Here is a 23,580-nt window from a genome sequence, read left to right on the forward strand (position 1 = left end):
CTAATCAAGTCAGGGATACTAAGCCAAGTCATTATATTCTCTGCCACACTCTCACGTGTTTTAAAAAAAACCAAAAAACAAAACAAAACCTCAGTTTTGCTTTAGAGTATCCTTGAAAAAGCAGTAAGAATTATTATTATTATTTTAAATATTTATTTATTTATTTCTTGCTGCATTGGGTCTTCGTTGCTGTGCACGGGCTTTCTCTAGTTGCGGTGAGCTGGGGCTACTCTTGCGGTGTGTGGGCTTCTCATTGTGGTGGCTTCTCTTGTTGCAGAGCACAGGCTCTAGGTGAGTGGGCTTCAGTAGTTGTGACGCATGGGCTTAGTTGCTCCGCGGCATGTGTGATCTTCCCGGACCAGGGATCGAACCCGTGTCCCCTGCATTGGCAGGCTGATTCTTAACCACTGCACCACCTGGGAAGTCCCAATAAGAATTATTAATTTTATTAAATTCGGACCTTTGTGCACACATCTTTTTAATATTCTGTGTGACTAAATGGGAAGTATGCATAAAGCGTACCCACGTATGATGATTGTCTGAGGAAGAGCACTTATGATTGTTCGAGTTGCAAGAATGAAACACTCTAAAATGTCTGACAAAAAATTGTTATTCAGTCTTGGGTTCCGGAAAATGAGTGAAGTGAGACTGTCACTTCAAAAAGCAACTGATGGTATTTGTGGCCAATAATAAAATTCAATTTTGGGAAATTTTAGAGCCCTGGATTTTTCTCTGCTTTGATTTTCTGAACTGAGAGTGCCCATTAAAACTGTTGCTTAATCCACAGAGGACAAATGATAAGTTTATGAAGTTTTTGTCAATGGTTATAAAACTTGGAAATCTGAAATTAACTTTTTAATCTTAACAAGAACCTTCTAGGCCCATGTGTAAAGCCAAACATCTTAAAAAGGTGAGGAAATGTTTTCTTGTTTTTCCTTGGCCAACTGAATATGCATCATGATATATATGAAGGATGCATGAAAAAGATCCCTTGAAGTGATTTCTCACCTAATAAGTATTCTGCTTTATAATCACAGACTCTTAGTTCTAATATATGTCTTTATGGTAAGAATTTATACAGGAATTAAGCTTCTAGATGATGTTTCTTAAAGGTAATTTAGAAATATTGATGATGTTTCACATCGGTTTCGTTCAACACACACACACACTATAGTTGGTGGTGAAGAAAGAGGGAAGAAAATAATTAGAAATTAGGAATCCTTAAGTACTTACTTTCCATGTTTCGATCACCTCCAATTCTTTTGTTTACACAATTAAATCATTATAAATCATGGTTTTAATTATTCCATTATTCAAAATAAACACAATTATTTCCTTAATTCACTGAGATTTTTTAGAGATGATTAACTCAGTGTAGGAATCCTCACTTTCCCACTGCTTCTGTTGATAGCTAGCCTATCCTTGAATGTATGTGTGCCTGATTGTGTGCCTGAACTTTAAGAGACAGAAAAATGATTCAGGAAAACTAATTTTAATTTTAAAAATTTTAAATTCTTCCTACCTTTACCTTTACCTACTTGTGGCCTTGCTTACCCAGTGTCCTTTGAAAAGCTCCAAAAGAAAATATGGGAGTGCCAATACTTGACACATCAGGGTAGGTATTCAAAAGAACTGCTTGCTTACTTCTTTAAGACATTCAAAAAGAACTGCTTGCCACTCTCTTTTCAGAACACAGACCCTCACAAGGTTCTTATCCCCGTCAAAAAGCACTGTCAGTGAACATTTATGAGATAAGTGTTCTGACGGGTAGAGGAAGGGAAAAGAACCACTGAATGAGTAAAGAATAAGCCAGTAGATATTTACCAAGTACTAAGTGCTTAGCGTTGTGCTAGGTTTAGGTTGTGATAGCAGGCAACAAATATTTGAGTGCCAGAATTGACATGCCGGAGTTCCTGTCTTAAAAGAGCCTGCTTTATAATGACAGGGACAGATAAAATGTGTGTAAATAAAGAAGCCAATCAATTGATAGGGTGATTTCAGGTATTGTACGTGTAATAAAGAAGTTAAAGTTAGAAGGTGACTAAGGATGTTGCTTTAGCTAGAGAGGTCAAGATAATAGAATAAAAACTGCTAGTATAATAACAGACCAGATTTATTTGTACACAGTAAGAGATTGAGAGGAAGAACCAATTCAGTGGTTCTCAACTATATCAGACCCAGTGTACCCTTTTACACCAGATATTTTGGAATTCTCCATTACTACCCTGTAATGAAATTCATATGAAATATCTACATAAATTAAAGAAAGATATGTGTACGCATAATGCTCTAAATGTAATACAAATAAATAAAAAGTAATTTATAATAAAATGATATTATTTTAATATGTAGATTTGGGGGTATGACTCCACTGGAAGTTATATTGAATTAAGCAGATGCTTATACCTCTACGTAGGTTTACTGTGAATGCAGTTGCTCTAAGTGCGCATTGATAAAGGTATACCGTATTGTTTACTCAGGATGGCAGCATAGCCTGTGGTCACATGGTTTGTTTTTTATTTCAAATAATAACAACTTTGTAAAATTCTGAACAAAGCAAGGTACAATTTTCCTTTTTTTAAAAAAACTGAAGTATAGTTGATTTTAGTCTTGCTTTAAATTACATTTTCCTGGGTGCATTCCTGGAGAATTCATGTATGTTAAAACTGGGAAAATTCTTCTCATGGTATATAAGCAGAGTTAGGCTCTAGGTTGAGATCATTTTAAACAGCTTTTTCACCTCCTAACTGGGACATTCTAAAGTAGAATGAATTGCAGGAGAGGGGGACTCATTGAATGAGGGAAAATAGGCAGGAGCTTAGAAAATATCAACAACAGAGAGAAAGGTTGATGACAGGCTCCTCAAAGGAGCTGGAGTTTTAGAAGGAGAAAAGAGGAATTAGTTTGAAAGTACAGAGGGGAATAAGGAGGACATCTATCCCATTTCCATTCTCTTCTCTGTGTCTCATTACCTCATTTGTATTTTCAACTTTGTCTCTCTGCTACATTCCATGGGATGGAAATTATCCATGGATAATTTCTTTAGGTCGTTCTTCTAGGTCACTAATTCTCTCTTCACCTGTGTCTGATCTGCTATTTAAACTGTCCAGTGAGTTTTGAACTTCAGTGATTTATTTCCAGATCATCTGTATGGTTCTTTTTCAAGTCCCCTGATTGTTTCTGATATTCTCTTGTTCTTTGCTCATGTTGTTGATTCCTCCTTTTATTTTAGTTTAAACATCTTGAGCATTTAAAAAGTATATTTGGTCATTCTAATACTTTTAAAGGATCTAATTTTGTTATTTGTCATTTCTGCTGAGTCTCACACATGGTGGCTTCTTTCCTCATGGATTTTTAAATTTTGAGTTTAGTGCTTATTATTTTGGTAACTCTAATCTGTGAAAATCCTGAAAGGCCTATGGAAGGTCTACTCCTTTAGAGAGCAGTTGCGTCTGTTGGGCACCCAAGGGCTCTATTAATTTGATAACTTTAATTTCTCATCTTGAAGTTTCCCAGACCGTGTGATAGTGTTTTGTTTTCTCAGATTGCCTATTCCACCACATTGCTGTAATAAAATCAGTGTACAGGGTTGTTGGAAGTGAATAAAGTAGTCTAAAGAAAGTAGCAAGGAAAAAATTCCAACAATAAAGGGCAGAGGAAGATTAGCCAGTAGTGACTGAGAAGAAATGGTCAGAGAAGTAAGCGGAAAACTAAGATAGTCATTTTTTTGTATGCAAGAAAGGAGAGGGATTCAAGGAGAGGGTAGTCTATTTATTGGTTCTTCTGTGTTCTCAGTAGTTATATTGCTCTTTACTTTTTTTTTTTTGCTCTTTACTTTTTATCAATGCTTTTCTCTCCACCATCTGTCTCCTCCCCACAAAGAAAACAAACAAACCAGTAATAATCACCCTGCAAGCATAGTTATTTATGTACTTGTATTTGGATATTCTGCTAGATTATAAATGCTGAGGGCAACGACCTACAGTTATTCATAATGAACTTTCACATAATAAACATTTGAATTTCCTCATTCTTACACGGATACTTTTTAAAAGGCATGCTTAAAAACCCATTCCTAACTTTTGACTTCTGAAACCAGTTGTGAATACAGATTCTCTTTGTTGGCTAGGGAGATCTTGTGCGAAAACTGAAAGAAGATAAAGCACCCCAGGTCGATGTAGACAAAGCAGTAGCTGAGCTCAAAGCCCGGAAGAGGGTTCTGGAAGCAAAGGTGAGTCTCAGGAGCCTCAAAAAGGAATGTAAGTAGGTATAGGATTGTTTATCTTTATTTAGTCTCTTTGGGCAGGAGAGACCTAGAAAAGTTTCTGAACAAGTAACATTTGCTTTATCTCTATTTATCCAGTATGTCTTCCTCTCCTCCCCCTCTACTTGGCAGACTCCTTCTTCATCCTTTCAACGTGTAATTCAAAATTTCTCTACAAAGCCTTCCTCAACCCTGACCTACCCCTTCTCCCCCCAGACTCAGATCCTAGACTGGTTATGTTTCATGAATTTCCCTGGAAGGCATTGTGTTCTTTATGAATTCTCCTATACCTGCAAATAATGGTTATGCTGCTTTAAATTATTTTCTTTTAAGGAAAAGTTCTAGTCACCTGATACCTGCTTCCAAACTTTTCAAATTATAAACGTCCCATCAACAAACTGAAATCTTTTGGAGTTTTTTCTTTTTTTGGCTGCACTGCATGGCTTGTGGGATCTTAGTTCCCCAACCAGGGATTGAACCCAGCCCTGGCAGTGAAAGCACCGAGTCCTAACCACTGGACCATCAGGGAATTTCCTGTTTGGAGTTTTAAGTCGCTATTTTGCTACAGGGATCCACTAAAAATTCAGATATTGCTTATCAGTATCTGCATCTAAGTAAGCTTAGTCTTGTAATCTTGGAAATGATCTTATACTTTCCTAAATAATTAAGTAAAAGTATCTTTTCTGTAACTCAAAGGGGAAAAAAACCCTAAGGTTTCTTTTGTTTTAAGGGTATCAAAATCTTGTCTGATAAATTTATAGTGAATTCTGCTGAGGAATAAAGTAAATTCACATGTATAAATTGAAATTCCCACTCACTCATTCAATCACATATTTTCTCTTTAAAAATCCCTTACAGGAGCTAGCGTTACAGCCCAAAGATGATGTTGTAGACAGAGCGAAAATGGAAGATACCCTGAAGAGGAGGTTTTTCTACGATCAAGCTTTTGCTATTTATGGAGGTAGGGGATTAATGAGAGAAAGAAAAACTGTGTTGTTAGTGGCTTTAATATTGTTCTTAAATCAAAACCACAGCTTGCTTGATATCTAATAGTTTCAGGTCACACAAAGCAGGGGATAGATATCTTGCTTTCATTTGTTTAGAGTCATTCATTTGGCATGATATCAGTTCTTATTTCCCTCAACCCTATTTATTTTTGGAGATAGCGTTTTTCCATTAAGACTTAGGGAATTTGGAGAGGCCCAGATATTAAGTGTTTGATGTGTCCATGTACATATCAGACCCTTCTTAAAATGCCAGTGAAGACCTGAGAGCAGTAGAGGGCCATTCTAGCACTGGCTGACTGTACTGTGCCACTCCCCACAAGGGCAGTGGTAAACCATACTTTCTAGATTATTCATTATGGCAACTGCCAGGAGAAAACGTTCTTCATGGCTATGCAGATAAATCTCTACATCTTTCTGAACACTATGAATTTATGTAGACAAGTATAATTCACTGATATTTTTCATAGTTAACAGAGATTACTGCAACAATATTAGACTTTCAGTACTTTGCCACTGAAACTTGATTTGAGTTTTAGTCTGAGCAGATCTCTAAATGTCTTACTTCTTGAGGTTTAAATAGTGGCTCAAATACCCAAGAATAAATTAGAGAATTGGGTGCTAAAATTTGAGATCATTGTTATTCAGCTGATGCAGCAAATTATTTTCTGATTTCTATAATCTGCTTTTTCATTTTGTTTCTTACATATGGAGGAACTTCTTCTGTTTTTAGTTTTTTGCTAATCCTACTTGAAATTTCAAATATGGAAATACTGCAGTTAATGGAGTAAGACCATTTTAGTTTCACTTCCGTCAGCTACCTGGAAATAAGGCGCTTCGGTGTTAAGGGATTTGAAGTGTTGACTTGAATACATCTTTAGGGAGTATGTGAAGTCTTACAAGTATCAGTTTCTCCCATCTGCTTGCTTTGATTCGTGCAGAGTGACAAGGTAGAGTACCCGTTTTCCTGTCATATTTTGCAGGTGTTAGTGGTCTCTATGATTTTGGGCCAGTTGGATGTGCTTTGAAAAACAATATTATTCAGACGTGGAGGCAGCACTTTATCCAAGAGGAACAGATTCTGGAGATTGACTGCACCATGCTCACCCCTGAGCCAGTTTTAAAGTAAGGTCTCTACTTTGAGGGTTGACATTCTTGAATATGCATACTTAAGTAACTTTTTGATTCAAAAAAACTACCCATGTTCATTGTGAAAATCTGGAAAATAAAGAAAAACAAAGAAAATATATACTCATTGCCCACAGGTAGCCGTGTTAAAAATGTTGTATTTATCCTTTCTGTCTTTTTAAGTTCATGTGCGTTTAGTAGCACAGTGCTTTTTTTCACATAATATAGGTGAACATTATGTCATTAAGTATTCTTCTAAAGTATTTTTAATGACGTGCCATAATTTACTTAACTAGTGCATGAGGGTAGGCATTTAAGTTGTTTCTTATGTTTGATTACATTGAACATCCCAATAGATGAGTTTTTATGTATATCCTGATTATTTCCTTAGTATAAATTCATAGAAGCTCTGGGCAAAGGTGTGTATATATTGTAAATCAAATGCTACTATTTGTATTGATGTTTCAATGCAAAAATTTAGATTATTCCTACCAACGTTGTTGAAAGCAAGTCAGGATTTCTCAAATACGAAACTGAAAGAGGAATTCTTACATTTTGTATCGCATCACTTCATTCATTTAATGTTGCCTGTTAAAGAGCTATTTTTCGCTATTTGTGTAGTTTAGGCTCTCTCCTAATTTCAGCCAATTAAAACAAGTTGAATTCTTGATGATGGATCAGGACAGCCTATTCTTTAACTACTTGCCCCACTAATAGCTGTACAGAGATGATGCCAGTGTCCAACCAGGTTTCGGTGGCAGAAAACTCTTTCCTTAAGGTTCAGTGTCTATACTGAGTTATCACAAAGTCTTGGCTAGTCAAATTCCCCATGGTTTTGGCCTTTGCTTAGATCAGTAATAATAATGGGATAGGCATGGATTTATTGATTCTGCAAAGTAGCACAGACTTTATGACAATTTGTGGAAAAGTGTAATCTAGTTAGTATTTTTTTTCCTAAGGGGAGGAAGAAGTTGGGGAGAGGGTGGGAATAGATTTGAGGAAGAATTTTCTTTGGTGTACATTTTTATCTACCATGGGATATATCATAATAGATATGGGAGCTTCCATCTTTCAGATATACAGATGTAAACTTTGGATAAATATATAGAAGGGAGATTGTCTTATAAGGGAAAGTTTATGGGTTAATTTGTATGAAAATGACTAATTGGCTTGGCATTTATTAACTTAGGACTTCTGGCCATGTAGACAAATTTGCTGACTTCATGGTGAAAGATGTAAAAAATGGAGAGTGTTTTCGTGCTGACCATCTATTGAAAGGTATGGTCCTTCATCTCAGATAAATAACCTTTCAAGTAGGATTGATCAAAACAAAGGGTTTGGATTAAACTTTTTTCTCAAGTTTTAAAATTTTTTCTTGGGACATAACATATAAAGAGTAAAGTGCATAGATCTTAAGTATACAGAACAAGTCTCTTATTGAAAAAGAAAGTTATATACAGATAATTAGAAGTTCTAAGTAATGGAAAGAATCAAGACAATATCATGACTGTCCCTGTAAAATCAACCATGGGATTCATATAAATTAAGAACATTATCCTTAGTTTCGTTTTTTTACCTGCCCAACATTGAAACTCAAAAGTACATTGTCCTGGGGCTTCCCTGGTGGCGCAGTGGTTGAGAATCTGCCTGCCAATGCAGGAGACACGGGTTCGAGCCCTGGTCTGGGAAGATCCCACATGCCGCGGAACAACTAGGCCCGTGAGCCACAACTACTGAGCCTGCGCGTCTGGAGCTTGTGCTCCACAACAAGAGAGCCCGCGACAGTGAGAGGCCCGCTCACTGCGATGAAGAGTGGCCCCTGCTCACCGCAACTGGAGAAAGCCCTCGCACAGAAACAAAGACCCAACACAGCCAAACGTACATACATACATACATACATACATACATAAATAAATAAAATTTAAAAAAAAAAGTACATTGTCCTTTTTCCCATTGATTGAAATTGACATGTACTAATACTTGTTCTTATATAGCTCATTTACAGAAATTGATGTCTGATAAGAAGTGTTCTGCTGAGAAGAAATCAGAGATGGAAAGTGTCTTGGCCCAGGTGAGTACTTGAGAGATCGCAATAACCCAGGTAGGTGCTGTCTGTCTTTCAGCATTTGATAACTGTTGAATTCCATATTGTGCTGACCTGGTCACAATAGTAAAAAAAGGAGAGTTTACCTTCTGTCCCTCATACCATCTCTTTTTGCATTTTTATTTTCTTCTCTGTCAGCCTTTTGTGGCTAACCTTTATTTCTGTCAAACTAGCAAGTCAATGTAAATAGGCATGAAATTAGTTCTCTCTCCTTGGAAACCAGTTTTCTGGATTTAATAGCAAAAACCAGGACAGTGTCTAATGATGGATAGCGTTCAGTGTGGAGATTTAGGGCAGATATCTATATGAGCACTGTCTCATCAGCCACTTGATCTGCTTCTGGTTGCACTGTCCCTGACTACATGCTTCTTTTTAGAACCTGATGGAGCAGACCCCTGCTTTTCCTGTAGACCTTTAGTTTTATAACTTGTATTGAAGTTGACAAGTTTTAGGAAAGGCATTGAGATCATCTATTCTGACTTTTACCAAGTGCAGAAATACCTTCTATATCAGAAGTAGTTCTTATCCTTTTTTTAGGTCACATACTACATTAAAAATACGATGAAAACTGCACACCTTTGCCCCAGGAAGTTGAACATGCCTGTATGTGAATGTTGCTGATTTCTCACCTCATCCATCCTTTTAAGCAAAGTACATTTCTCCAGCACCATATTTGATCATGAGGTCCACCAGGGCTCACCTCTTAAACTTTTTTTACTTCCTTGGATAAAAGAAAACAACAACCAGTGCTGTGTTTATATATTTTTTCTTTACATTGGTATATAAATGAGGCTGAATGTAGGACTCTAACTCTGCTTTTCTCTCATGAAAATTACTGGATACTTCTCCACTGTTGCCCTAATTTTTTTAAACATGCTGATTTTCCTCTGTGGTATCTAGCTTTCCAACATTAGCTGAGAAATTTTCTCCTTCCTCATTTAAATTGAAAAACCTCTTAATCTGGCTATTGACTCATCTGCCAATTTATTTTGAACCTTGTGAAGTATATTTTATCCCTTGCTTGAAGCTCATTGCTTTAGTGTTGTTACTCATGGTTTAGAAAATCAATTCTTGTTCTTTGATACTGTTATGGCCACACCCTCATTTCTCATTTCCTTCCTTTTCCAAAGGTATGACCTTTATAAGAAAGGAGAAATGAAAAGCACCTCAAATTACCCTTAAATTATTCTGTTTCCCATTCAGAATTTTAGACTTATTAAGGTTTTGTGTGCACATGTCTTTGAGTGTCTTTGATCTTAACAGTTTTGTTCATTTCCAAATAAATTGTCAGAGACAGGAAGTAATTAGTTGTTTTGTTAAGTCATAATTTGTAGTTTGAGCACTTTCTGTTTCATCTCAGATACGTGTTCCCGGAGAACAGTTTGGGTTTTGATTTGCCATATTGTATCATTTGTTGACCCTTGAACAACGTGGGTTTGAACTGTTTAGGTCCACTTACACTCTGCTATTTTTCAGTAGCAAATACTGCAGTACTACACGGTTTTGGTTGGTTGAATCTGCAGATGCAGGGGAACTGCAGTTACAGAGGGTCAGCTATAAGTTTTATGTGTTGTTCAAGGGTCAGTTGTATATAGCTGTCAATTTAATCTTTAGTGAAATGTTAGGAACCCATGGAAACGGCCTGATACTCAGAAATGGCCTCAGTGGATTCCCTGGCCAGAGGTGCATCTGTTGCTTCAGCACATAATGGCGTTTTCTGGACCTGTTAGTGCCTGTGACTCCTTGTTAGCTTTATGAAGCATGATAGTTTATCTAAAAGGCATTGAGGGGGCTTCCCTGGTGGCGCAGTGGTTAAGAATCCGCCTGCCAATGCAGGGGACGTGGGTTCGAGCCCTGTTCTGGGACAATCCCATATGCCGTGGAGCAACTACTGAGCCTGCGCTCTAGAGCTCGCGAGCCACAACTACTGAAGCCCGTGCGCCTAGAGCCCGTGCTCCTCAACAAGAGAAGCCATCTCAATGAGAAGCCCGCCCACTGCAACGAAGAGTAGCCCCTGCTCGCTGCAACTAGAGAAAGCTGTGCGCAGCAACAGAGACCCAATGCAGTCAAAAATAAATAATAAACTTAAAAAAAAATTAAAAAAACATAAAAGGCATTGACGGACTTCCCTAGTGGCACAGTGGTTAAGAATCCACCTGCCAATGCAGGGGACATGGGTTCAAGCCCTGGTCCGGTAAGATCCCACATGCTGCGGAGCAACTAAGCCCCGTGTGCCACAGCTACTGATCCTGCGCTCTAGAGCCCGTGAGCCACAACTACTGAAGCCTGTGTGCCACAACTACTGAAGCCCACGTGCCTAGAGCATATGCTCTGCAACAAGAGAAGCCACGGCAATGAGAAGCCCGCGCACTACAACAAAGAGTAGCTCCCCGCTCGCCACAACTAGAGAAAGGCTTTGAGCAACAATGAAGGCCCAATGCAACCAAAAATAAATAGATAAATAAAAAATTTTAAAAAAATAAATAAAAGGCATTGATTCACCCTCTGGTTAAGAAGTGAGGTAGAATCTGTTCTCCCCATTTTACAGATAAGCAAACTGAGGCTCAGAGAGATTAGGTTGGAACTTGATCCTGAATCACACAACCCATAAGTGGTAGAGTTGGGTGATTTACCCTGGTTTTTCTGACCCCACATGCCATCACTCATTAGTTGATTTATCTAATTATTTTATTTCTGTTAGAAGTTTTTTTTTTAAGTTTTAAATATTCTTTACTATTAGATGGTTTGTCATAGTCATTTGAAGGTTTTGAATTGGAGCTCATATATCATTTTAGAGGGTTTGGCATTGATATCAATGTATAGGATGTGCAGTGCCCTGGAAAATGCAGAAGTGAATAAGACACAGCTTCTACCTTCAAGGAACTTAATATCTGGTGGGAAAGGAAAGTTACATGCACATTTAATTAATAGACAGGGAAGTGCACCTGGCTCTTAAGTGTACAGAGTAGTAAAATTCAACTGTGAAAACTTATTTATGTGATTCAGATTCTTGCCAACCAGTAACTACTATAATTGAACAAAAGGTATTTTACCTTATCTTTCATTGTACCGTTGTATCTTTCAATGGTATGTGTGTGAATTTTAGCTCGGTCCCAGAAAGATACTCCATTTCTCTGTTGGTAAATGGAAAGAGTATAAACTGTTTATGGGTTTAATGTAAATATCTTGAAGGTTAGGTTAATTCTGATGGTTTTATTTTGGGTGAATTTTAATGATGGATGGGGTTTTATATATAATACTTTATCGTATGCCTTGTTTTTTCTGTCTTTTACACTAATCATTTTCTTGATGTATTCTTTAGCTCGATAACTATGGACAGCAAGAACTGGGGGATCTTTTTGTGAACTATAATGTAAAATCCCCCACTACTGGAAATGATCTTTCCCCTCCAGTGCCTTTTAACTTAATGTTCAAGACCTTCATTGGGCCTGGAGGAAACATGCCTGGGTATGTATCACTTATTGTTTATGTAATGAAGTTATTAAAATTACTTGTAATAAAAGGTAAATATCAATATCAGCCATGAAGGAAGAGGTTTGAAAAGTGATTTGTAGAAAGTATAGACAAATATATTAAGGAGAAATAATGACAGATGTATTCTTAAATTTTATTTCTTCTAATTCTTTCTGAATATAGTTTTTATTTTTTAGTATATATGATGATTTTTTTTTTGGTCACAAAATAAACACAGAAGTCTGTGATCATCACATCTTGTAGTTATAGCTGCATAGGGCAGGAGAGAGGGTTGAAGAACGATTTTGAAAGACATTGAACTTACTGTCAAAGGAGACTTTGGAAACCATTTGTTGTAGATCAGCACTGCCCAACGGAGCTTTCTGCAGTGGTGGAGATATTCTATAATCTGCTGTCCAATATGGTAGCCACTAGCCACATGGGGCTGTTGTGTACTTGAAATGGGGCTGGTGCTTCTGAGGAACTGAATTTCTAAATTTATTTAATTTTAAGAATTTAAATAGACATGTGACTAGTGACCTACCATGTTGGACAGGATACGTTTAGTTTGTTGATTCAAGCTAGAGTGTGGTTTTCACAGATAGAGTAAAGAAAACCTGAACAGTTTACAATATGATTCAGAAGAAGAATCTGTATGTCCAGATTCCTTGTCCATTGTTACAAACTTAGTCAAAGTATTCCATTTCATAGCTTCAGATGTTTTTCTCATGGTCTCATTTTAGGATAAGAGGATGGGTTTTGCTAGATGAAGCTAGATAGATCATATTTCCTGGAGTAGAAACTAAAGAATAATAAAAATTAATTGTGACAGAATGTATTATTGGAATTATTTTAATAAGACAGTGGGTTGATTTAGGATATTTTGTGGAAGGAGGCCAAGGGTGAACCTTTCATTTTGGCAATACATACAGAGAGTCATAAAATGGGCCATGCCCTCTGACCTGCCTTCCCACTCCTGTAAATTTATCTAACGAAATAACTCAAAGGAAAGGAAGCTATACTTATCAAGAGTGTATAAATGAAAAGTAGAAATAACCTATTTATCCCATAATTTCAGGACGGTTAAATAAATTATAGTAAAGTAGGTTATTTTAGTAGAATACTCTGCAACTGTTAAATATGAGAAAATTTTACTATTTTTTTAGAAAATACAAAAGTATAAAGTATAATTTAGTGCACTCTACTTAATAAATATACATATTAACTGTAACTATACTTATATTTGGATAAAAACCACAAAATGAAAAGAGTTGTTGAAGAGAAGAGTGAGACGAGAGTAAAATTTTAATTTTTCTTTACTTTAAAGTTGTTTTCATAAAACGTTTCTTTTGAAGTAGGCTGTTGGGAGCGCTTTCTTATGTGATGTTTTGCCCAGAATATTGTCTCTGAAATTGAGAAGAAAACAATGGCTCTCAGGGTGTATTTGAGTGACTGTAACTTTTTGAAATGTGGAGAAATACAGAAGAGGCCTCTGGCTGAAGATATAAAGTACCACAAAGAGTCGATCATTCTGGACTTCTCTGTTTCTTTGTGTCTCTGGGTACAAAGAAGAAAATGATATGAAAAACCCTGAAAATTGCTTGCCATGGTGTGATGATTGTGATGAGTGAGCTCTAATGTTAAATGTCAGCCCATACCGGCTTCTTTTTAGCTCCACGGTTATGCTTTAATATGTAGGTTAACAGCAGAGGTATACTTACTTTATTTTCAAAAGGATCTAAAATTGTCATCTGCCTCCAAAGTAAATGATTAGTCAGGAGAATATCAGAGGTTTTAGAGATATTGTAAGAGAGGTCATGTGTGATTCACTGGAGTGATGAAATTAAATGACATGTCTAACAGTGGTATTGCCCTGCCAGCCACCTGATACCTTCTCTATTACCTGTTTGAGAATGTTTGCTACTGAGGAAAATTTCTATTTCGAAAACTTCTTTTTATTTTTAGGGCCCATACAGCTTTGTGTGAAGATACTATATTTAGGACTTTTAGGATTTGTATCTAGAATTTCAGATTTATTGGAACACATAATTTCCTCCTTTATAACAGATTGATTTGTTTAAATTTCCAGATACTTGAGACCAGAAACTGCACAGGGGATTTTCCTGAATTTCAAACGACTTTTGGAATTCAACCAAGGAAAGTTGCCTTTTGCTGCGGCCCAGATTGGAAATTCTTTCAGAAATGAGATCTCCCCTCGATCTGGACTGATCCGAGTCAGGTACTGCCCATGTTATTCTTCTGGTGAAATTAGTAAATGATTTTGGTATTGAAGTGGAAACAAAAGCTTGCTGTTTCAACAACCTTTTTCCTTCTTACATGATTATATACTTGTTGTTTGTTTGTTAGCTCCAAATGTAATCTCTGGGATGATGGACAGTTTTGAGTGACTGAAGTGGACTTGAAGGGAAAGGAAGGAGGGTGAAGAATAGCTGAAGTTTCACATCTGATCCAAAATGATCTTTTCTCCTTGTTCATCTTATGTTTTGAGGATGGCAAGATCTTGATTGTCTACACCGAGGCATTTTCTGGCGGTGGTGGTATAGATGAATGTAGGGTGAGGTGGGGAGGAAGTGATGGTTAGGGCAGGAGGGCCATTCTAGGTGTCCAGGGCAGATGGCATTGCTGGTATTGGGGTGAGGGTGTTTCAGCAGCCAGATGGTGTTCCTCCAGATATTTGGGGCACCTTTATGACAGTGTCCAGGTAGCAAGCTTACCGCTATCTATGCTAGTTCAGATGCTCTCTTGTCTCTATTGTAATAACCTCCCTTCATCAGGTGTATCCAGAATGTGCGGGAAGGCATCCTGGCACTTCTGAGTTACGTTTTTCTTTAGAAACTTATTATGACTTAGATATTTATGACTTAAGTTTTTTGAGATTTCTATACATTTTCTTACTGATATCATCTCTTAAGGTAGTAAATTCAATATAAAAATGGGATATATAGGTAAACTTAACTTTCTTAGACTCCAAAAGTATTTTCCACAGCCCCAGTGACCTTCATGAGGAAGGAGCTTGCACAGCCTAGAGAAATGGAGTGGGGAGGACCCTCCTGGACCTTGCTGCAGAGAGAAGAGATAGTCCTAAACTTTAACTAGGTGTTGTAACAATGAAAAACTTGTCAGACTTAAATCTGTTTTATTTCTCAGTGTCTGGGTTTCTTCGTATCTCTTCTCGTCTTGCTTCTGGGCTTCCCCTCTGTCCCAGTAGTGTCTGCACGCATGCTTTCAGAATACTGAGGAAGCTGTGTGAGACTGAGCTTGTCTAAAGCCACTGTTTTGGAGACGATTTACATCAAGTAGAGTAGCTGTTGGATGATTATAAAGGACCGTGAAGAAAGCAAAACCTGGGGCCTGTGGAATAAGAAGTGGTAAATAGGAAACCCAGCTCAGAACAGAGGAGCAATCCCAGGAGTTAACTGGGGAAAGTCTCCTGGGGCTTCCTGACATTTTATTCCTTGGTCACTTTCAGTTCAAAATATTCCATCTGGATTTTGGTTGGTTTTGTCATGTGCTTCTGCAAGATCCTGGCTGGAAATCCACTCATCCTTCCACGAGTCAGTATCCCCATGGCCTTTGTTTCATGGTAGGGCTAGGACTTGTTTGTTTAGTGTTTCTTCTTGACATAGAGTTATCAGGTGATACGTCTTTGTATAGCTATGATTCCTTTGATTTAGGTTGGGAGCATTGGATTGTTCATACGAAATTTTTTTTAATTAAATTTTATTTTGATTGGCTGGCTCTGTCTTCTAGTCCTGTGTCTATTTTATATCTCCAGGGTTCCAGGTAGACTCTTTGAACTCAAAGACAACAGACAGCTGATACAATCAGTATTAGTGTTGATTTCTGTCTCCTGTCTTTGAGCTGCGATTACTTCCAGAACAGATGGAAAGACTGGCAGCAGATGATTTGGGGATTCTGGACAAGGTCCTTATTTTAGATGTTCTGTTGCTGTCATCCCACTTGGAAGCTGTGTGAGGACAGACATCATGCTTTTCTCTCTCATATTTCTATGCGCACAGAATGTTTGATAGCTGTTGAAAGACAAGACATAGGTGCTGCTGGACCAAATAAGGGATACCATTAAAAACTAAAATTGAAAAAACAAAATCAGAACTCTTTTGCAATGCATTTCATGTATTTTTAGGAGCCATTTAAGCAATTTTTCATTACTTCTTAAACATCTGAGATAATCATGAAAGTGCACTAGTAAATTGTGTGTGTGTTTTAAAGAAGAGAGACTTGATTTTGACTCCTAAAATTAACTTAAAACTCTTTTCCACCCAATAGCTACTAAATTACCATTCAGGGAAATCTCTTTGGGAAACCATTACTGTGTGCCTACTTATTTCATCATTATGCATTTAGCTTGATGTTAGCTTTTTCAATTCATGCCTTATGTCCTCTGCCTTGAATAACACTTTATTTGAGAAGCTGCTACTCTCAAGACACCAGCTGTATGGTGCCATTAGCAGTCATTTACTTGTTCAGAGCAAGAAAAAGGAAGAAATCACACTGTTATAAAAGCTAAAGGATAATTTCAATTCACTTTTAATTTCCCATTCTATGAAAAGTAAATAATCAGGACTTCATTTCGTGTACGTCTATAAAGACTTGCTAATGCTTTAAGGAAAATCATTTTATTTGGAAGCCATTATTCAGTATCCCATTTTTTGTGTGTGTCTGATGTTCGCTCAGGTTTTCCTAACTTTAAAAAACTGTATCAATCTGTTCTCTAAAACTGTTTTCCATATCATTCTATATCATTGTAGAATGAAGTTGAAAATAATGGCTTTTGTTTATTGTCTTTTATAGTGAAGTGTGCAACTTTTATCCCTTATATTTCGGCTTTCAGAGAATTCACAATGGCAGAAATTGAGCACTTTGTAGATCCCAGTGAGAAAGACCATCCCAAGTTCCAGACTGTGGCAGACCTCCACCTGTATTTGTATTCAGCGAAAGCCCAGGTCAGCGGACAGTCTGCTCGGAAAATGCGCCTAGGAGATGCTGTTGAACAGGTAAGATTCCATAGGTAACTTAATTTAAATTATACCTATTCCAGGTTTTCGGCACTTAGCAAATTCTGTGTACTGGATGACAAAATATTGTATTTTGGCAGGCATTTTATTTTGATACAGTATGTGTTTTTATACAGTATTTATTACACACTATTATAGTGGGAGGAAATTACCTGAACACGCCACTGTGCGGACCGTTGGGGCTAACATGAAAAATATGTTTAGCAGAGCACTTGGAAAAAAGTTCTTGGTTTGAACTGTGCCCCGTCAATCTGACTTTTAACAGTGTATATAATACTTTGGGGGAGACATTTTGACTCACAGAAAGCAAGCCCTCTGGATTTTTTTTTTTTTTTGCGGTACGTGGGCCTCTCACTGTTGTGGCCTCTCCCGTTGCGGAGCACAGGCTCCGGATGCGCAGGCTCAGCGGCCATGGCTCACGGGCCCAGCCGCTCCGCGGCATGTGGGATCTTCCCGGACCGGGGCACGAACCCGTGTGCCCTGCATCGGCAGGCGGACTCTCAACCACTGCGCCACCAGGGAAGCCCAGCCCTCTGGATTTTAAACTCTTCTGCATTACCCATAGCAATTGGGGTAAGGCCTTGCCTGTAATAGAATTTCTCTGATCATTTGCTTGGAGAAATAAGTGAGTGAAAACATTCCAACGGTAGCTGCTGCCTAAGAGTGGAATGAATTGCCCTGGGAACAATGAGCTTCCTGTCTGAAAATATTCAAGTAGAGGCTGAGTGATAACTTGTCAGTTGTTTTGCAGAAAAGAGCCCTGCAGGGACTAGGAGACGGGGCTAGACGATTTCTAAGATCCTTCTGTACTAAAAATATAAGATTACATGTACTATGTGGGATTCACAAATTTCAGTGGGTAAGAGTACATTAAAATCCCCTCAACATGTCTTATGACTTTTGCTAATTCAGAAGGAATATATTTACAATTCCTTAGGACCATTATTATGAATGTCATTTTTAGCACTGTAGGTTTAGAAGGTATGAGGTATTAGGCTGAATTTTTGCTGACCCAGTGAGTATGGTAGAAAGATGACGCCAATAATGACGCCATTATTATCTGCTTGTTCTCTTGACAGTTAAACCTTTTGAAAATAGCCAAGATCACATTTCGGGTATTTAAGATTGTTCTGAAAGCTGGATAAATTGGCTTACCTTGTGTTTCAAAAATGTTTCAGTAGATGATGAATAACTCAATGGAAAATGGTACCTTGGCCTTCAAAAGCATTAATGTTTGTGTTTTTGTTCGTTCCTCTATGCTTGCTTGCGTGATGCTTGCCTATTTATCTACTTAGTTGTCTATTCATTTATTTTTAGGGCGTGATTAACAACTCAGTGTTAGGCTATTTCATTGGCCGCATCTACCTCTACCTCGTGAAGGTTGGCGTATCTCCAGATAAGCTCCGCTTCCGACAGCACATGGAGAATGAGATGGCCCATTATGCCTGTGACTGTTGGGATGCCGAATCCAAAACATCCTACGTAAGTAGAATGCAATGGTTTTCACCATGTGATTTTCACATTGTTAACCTAGAAGCATGGATATCAGAGTTGCCTTTTGTGTGCTTCATGTCAGAGTGGAACAAAAAGAAAAAAACAGATTTCTTCCTGAGCTAAATGGAAAAAGTAGTTGCCCCCCTGCGCTCTCATAAGTGGGGGTCTACTCTTGTGTCCCAGAAGCCCTTTGTAGACTTGGATGGCTTTTACAGAGAGAGTAAGAGTGAGAGAGAGCGAGAGAAGGCCACTGATGGGGCAGTGCTGGTGTGTCCTTTCCTGGTGTGGGCAGTGTGATTGGTAATATCCCTGAGTGCAGCTAAGATGGGGTGGCCTTCCTCCTGACAAGGACCCCGGCAAACGTTGGACGTGGTGGTGAGGCTGAGTAAAGAAGGTCATAGTGCTCTTAGTTTCGAGAGTTACTTGGTAGATTTGGGGGATAGACTAGTAGATTCTGATCTCTTGTTTAGGAGCTACCTTTTCTCAAATTCTGTATATTTAATAATAATTCAGAGAAGACCTCCAGGTTACCTCTTCACTGTTGCTTCCCACCCCCAACCCTCAAACATGAACATTAGTGCTGAAACGTAGGATTGAAAGGCATTTGGATATAGGAGATGCTTCCTGCATTGGTGGCAGTGGGAACAGGGTGGCATCCAAAACAAGGGGGCCAAGAGCCTTCTGGCGTCTCCCTCGTTTGGTGCTAGGGAGGCTTCTCACCCATATGGAGACTTTAGCCCAGGAGTCCGTGGTTCCCACATGTCCTTGGTTGCACTTTTTACTTTTTAAAGTGACTTCCTTTTAATGGATACATTTTTTTTAATTAAAAATAAAAGTCATTAAAAAAATGATGACCCCTTTTTGTAAAACAGAAAGCAAAAAATAATTCTTAAGTGTGTTATGTAGAAAGGGAAACTTCCTATTGTATGCTCCCCAGAAGTGTTTCATGTCTCTTTTCTAGATCAGGCATGAACAAATGTTTTCTTTAGTAAATATTTTAGGCTTTGTGGATCTCTGTTGCCTCTCTTCTTGGTTGGGGGGTTTTGTTTTCTGGTTTTGTTTTCGTTTAACAACCCTTTAAAAATCTAAAAACCATTCTTAGCCTATGAGCCTTGGTTTGTCAACCCCTATTCAAGATAATTTTATATGCTTTACAAACATATAAACATGTGTACATGCATAATGATATGCATATACCTGTAGTGGCTGTTACTGATATTGTTTTTAACATGTTCTCTTTCCTTTGTGGAATTAGGAAAGAATCTGTTAGGTTTTTCTTGTTACTTTACTTTCTTCACAAGCTTACTTGACATATGCTAAAATGATAGTGGTAATTATTTTTGGATTGTAGGTGATCATTAACTTCAAAATGTATTCCATTTTCTGGAATTTCTTTTCATTTTCAAATTAAGCCAATAAACTATTTTCTGTTTTGTATAAGAAGATTTCAAGCCAAACTGGACACAAAGTCTTTTTTTTAATAGATTTATTTTTTATTTTATTTATTTATTTGTTTATTTATTTATTTATTGGCTGCGTTGGGTCTTCGTTGCTGTGCGCGGGCTTTTCTCTAGTTGCGGCGAGCGGGGGCTACTCTTCATTGCAGTGCGCAGGCTTCTCATTGCGGTGGCTTCTCTTGTTGCGGAGCAGAGGCTCTACGCGCGCAGGCTTCAGTAGTTTTGGCATGTGGGCTCAGTAGTTGTGGCTCACAGGCTCTAGAGTTCAGACACAGTAGTTGTGGCACACGGGCTTAGTTGCTCCGTGGTGTGTGGGATCTTCCCAGACCAGGGCTCAAACCCGTGTCCCCTGTGTTGGCAGGCAGATTCTTAACCACTGTGCCACCAGGGAAGTCCTGGACACAAATTCTTGCTATCTCAATTTAGATTCTGAATCTACGTTTCATTTGTTTGTTCATTTAATATTTGGAACTGTTAAGGGCTGTATACCGTTCTAAGTGTATTATCATCTTATGTAATCCTCACAGTGATTCTGTACATTGGTCCTATTTCTGAGGAAACTGAAGTGCTGAGAGGTTAGGTAATTTGCCCGAGTCTCACAGCTAGTGAGTGGTGGAGCTGGGATGTGAGCCAGGGCTATCTGACTCCAGGCCCCTGCTCTTAACCATTGTGCTACACTGCTTTCATAAACCTTACTGCATTCCTGCTCATCCTTTCCTGAGTGTCACTGTGAGCTGTGGCCAAACCCTCAAGGATGAGAGATCAGAAAATGTGAGCCTAGTAAGTCCTGAGGATGTAATGTACAGCATGGTCACTATAGTTAATAGTACTGTATTATATATTTGAAATTTGCTTAGAGAGTAGGTCTTAAAAGTTCTCATCACAAGAAAAAAAAAATTGTAACTGTGTGTGGTGACGGATGTTACCTAGACTTACTGTGGTGATCATTTTGCAGTATATACAAATATCGAATCATTATGCTGTACACCTGAAACTAATACAATCTTATATGTTAATTATACCTAAATCTAAAAGAATTAAGAAAAAAATTTAAAAACAGAAATGTGGGCCTAGCTTTGAGATTAGGCTACAGTGTTTTGTGTAAGGTCATTGGAAGACTGGACTAAAACAAAACCGGAAGCTCCGAAGTAACGGACTTCGAAGGAGAGGGGAGAACTCCTTTAAAGCCTTTACTATTTTCTTTTTGTGTGCTTCATATTTTATTTTTTTAATAAAAAAGTTACTGATATAGCTAACGTTCCACCCTTTTCCTCTCTCTGCTCAGAGGTAACCACGATCCCAAAGTTGTTGTCTACCATTCTTAGGCGTGTTTTTGTAGTGTCACCTTTCAGTACATAAATATGTTCATTGACATCTTTAGTAAATGATAATGAGCACGTTTATATGTTTAAGGGCATAGATATACTAGTTGACATCTTTAGTGACTGTCAAATGATCCAGTTACATGTTTTTAAGCTTATTTCTTTAATTCCTGTTTTTTTGTTGTTGTTAAGTGTTGGGGTTTCTGAGCTTATATGAGTTTTATATTTGCCTCTTTATTTGAAATACCCCATGTGGTAGCTTGTGCTTGGAAAACTTAGTAGTTGTGATGGTTGAATTTTCCCAAACTCTTTTGATTAAAGGCAAAAGTAAGTATTCATGAGAAGGACTAACTAGATATCTACTTGACTAAGCTTTTTACCTCTTTTGTTCTTATTCAAATAACAGGTTCTTAAGAATTTTTGAAAACACTTTGCTTTTGAAAAGTAACTTAGGCGTTAACAAGAAGTGGAACCTGCCACCCCTGTGGTAGTAAATGCTGTTATTAAGTTTTATTCTGTGACCGAAACAGTACCTGTTCTTCACTGAGTTTTCTTTTGTTGGGTAGGAAACTGAATTGAGCACAAATGCCCACATTTGTGGCCGGCTTAGCTGTGTGTTTACTACAGCTATCTGATGCCAAGTTTTGAGGGCAGTAGACACTTCATACAGAGGGAATACCGTCATCCCTTGGTGTCTGCTGAGGCTTGGTTCCACAATCCCCACGGACACCAAAATCCTGGATGCTCAAGTCTCTTATATAAAATGGCTTAGTATCTGCATAGACCCTATGCACATCCTCCCGTATACTTTAAATCATCTTTAGGTTACTTATAATACCGAACACAATGTAAATGCTATACCAGTAGTTGCCAGATTCGCAGCAAATTTAGGTTTTGCTTTTTGGAACTTCCCGGAATTTTTTTTTCTGAGTATGTTTCATTCACAGTTGGTTGAATTCGCAGATGCGGAGCCCACAGATACAGAGGGCTGGCTGTATTATTGGGTGTTAACACTTAAGTACACCCTTCAGAATCTACTTAACAGTTTTTTCAAAACTTTTTAGAGGCAGAAAGTCAATAAAACAGTGAAATAGCAATATAGAAAAAGTTCCTTTTTCCTCTTTGAGCATCTGTCCTCTGTCCATTCTATTTACCCTTCAAGGCTGATGGGATGCGTTAGCACTCTATTCATTTCCTCCTTCTTGTGATGCATCGTAATCTATTATTTTTCTTTTTCTTTCCTTTTTTTTTTTAATTAAAAATTTTGCGGGGGGGGGCCACGCAGCGTGGCTTGAGGGATCTCAGTTCCTCAACCAGGGATTGAACCCGGGCCCCAGCAGTGAAAGCCCAGAATCCTAACCACTAGGCCACCAGAGAACTACCTTTCTTTCCTTTTTTTTTTTGTTTTTTAATTTATTTATTTATTTTTGGCTGTGTTGGGTCTTCGTTTCTGTGCGAGGGCTTTCTCTAGTTGCGGTGAGCGGGGGCCACTCTTCATCGCGGTGTGCGGGCCTCTTACTATCTCGGCCTCTCTTGTTGCGGAGCACAGGCTCCAGACGCGCAGGCTCAGTAGTTGTGGCTCACGGGCCCAGTTGCTCTGCGGCATGTGGAATCTTCCCAGACCAGGGCTCGAACCCGTGTCCCCTGCATTGGCAGGCAGATTCTCAACCACTGCGCCACCAGGGAAGCCCCTCTTTCCTTTTTAATGGTTCAGAAAAATGCATTACACACTATATTGTTTTCTTTGTAATTTCTCATAAGAGTCTTCTGGCGAAGAGTTATGAACCTGAGTGACGTAGGTGCGGGGCATGCTGTGATATAACGAACTCCCAACGGATTTCCCCGCACACGTGTTGTCCTTCGTAACTTTGTCACCTATGTTCAGACTTACCATCACCACAGCATCATAATAGCATGTTCTTATTTCTGCTGCTCTTTTATTGTAATGTCATGATTTCTGTTGTAATATCTCCTCTTCTCACGTTGCTAATCCCCTTGGTGAATCCTTGCCTTCCCACCTGCTGCTGTTGACCTTATTTTTTGTCACCTGTGTTGGTCTCTGAACCCTAAAGGGATTTTCAGGTGGCTAATGGGGTCACTAACCCATGAACTGTTGTTATCTGTGGTAAAGACTGGTGAAGTACTTCCTCCTCTTAACTATCTTCCATGCTTTTAAAAGATCAGGAAAGTTTTTCTTCCTGTTTTCCTTCTCCACAAACCTTTTTTTGAGGTGAGCACCAGGTTTAGATTTGTGGGTGCATATGTTCTGTGTGGAC

General features: G+C 38.3%; 1 protein-coding gene across 1 annotated transcript in view; it reads left to right on the top strand.

The window, feature by feature from the left end:
* Nucleotides 1-23,580, top strand: part of GARS1 (glycyl-tRNA synthetase 1) — a 40,586-nt gene that overhangs the window by 2,643 nt on the left and 14,363 nt on the right. The window contains exons 2-10 of the mRNA XM_060020681.1: nucleotides 4,130-4,231; nucleotides 5,123-5,225; nucleotides 6,252-6,393; nucleotides 7,586-7,674; nucleotides 8,391-8,467; nucleotides 11,823-11,968; nucleotides 14,064-14,213; nucleotides 16,848-17,010; nucleotides 18,349-18,513. Of these exons, the coding sequence (XP_059876664.1) occupies nucleotides 4,130-4,231; nucleotides 5,123-5,225; nucleotides 6,252-6,393; nucleotides 7,586-7,674; nucleotides 8,391-8,467; nucleotides 11,823-11,968; nucleotides 14,064-14,213; nucleotides 16,848-17,010; nucleotides 18,349-18,513 (1,137 nt within the window). The remainder of the gene's footprint in view (nucleotides 1-4,129; nucleotides 4,232-5,122; nucleotides 5,226-6,251; nucleotides 6,394-7,585; nucleotides 7,675-8,390; nucleotides 8,468-11,822; nucleotides 11,969-14,063; nucleotides 14,214-16,847; nucleotides 17,011-18,348; nucleotides 18,514-23,580) is intronic.

The sequence above is a fragment of the Delphinus delphis genome, chromosome 9, assembly GCF_949987515.2.
Source record: "Delphinus delphis chromosome 9, mDelDel1.2, whole genome shotgun sequence".
NCBI classification, from domain to species: domain Eukaryota; kingdom Metazoa; phylum Chordata; class Mammalia; order Artiodactyla; family Delphinidae; genus Delphinus; species Delphinus delphis.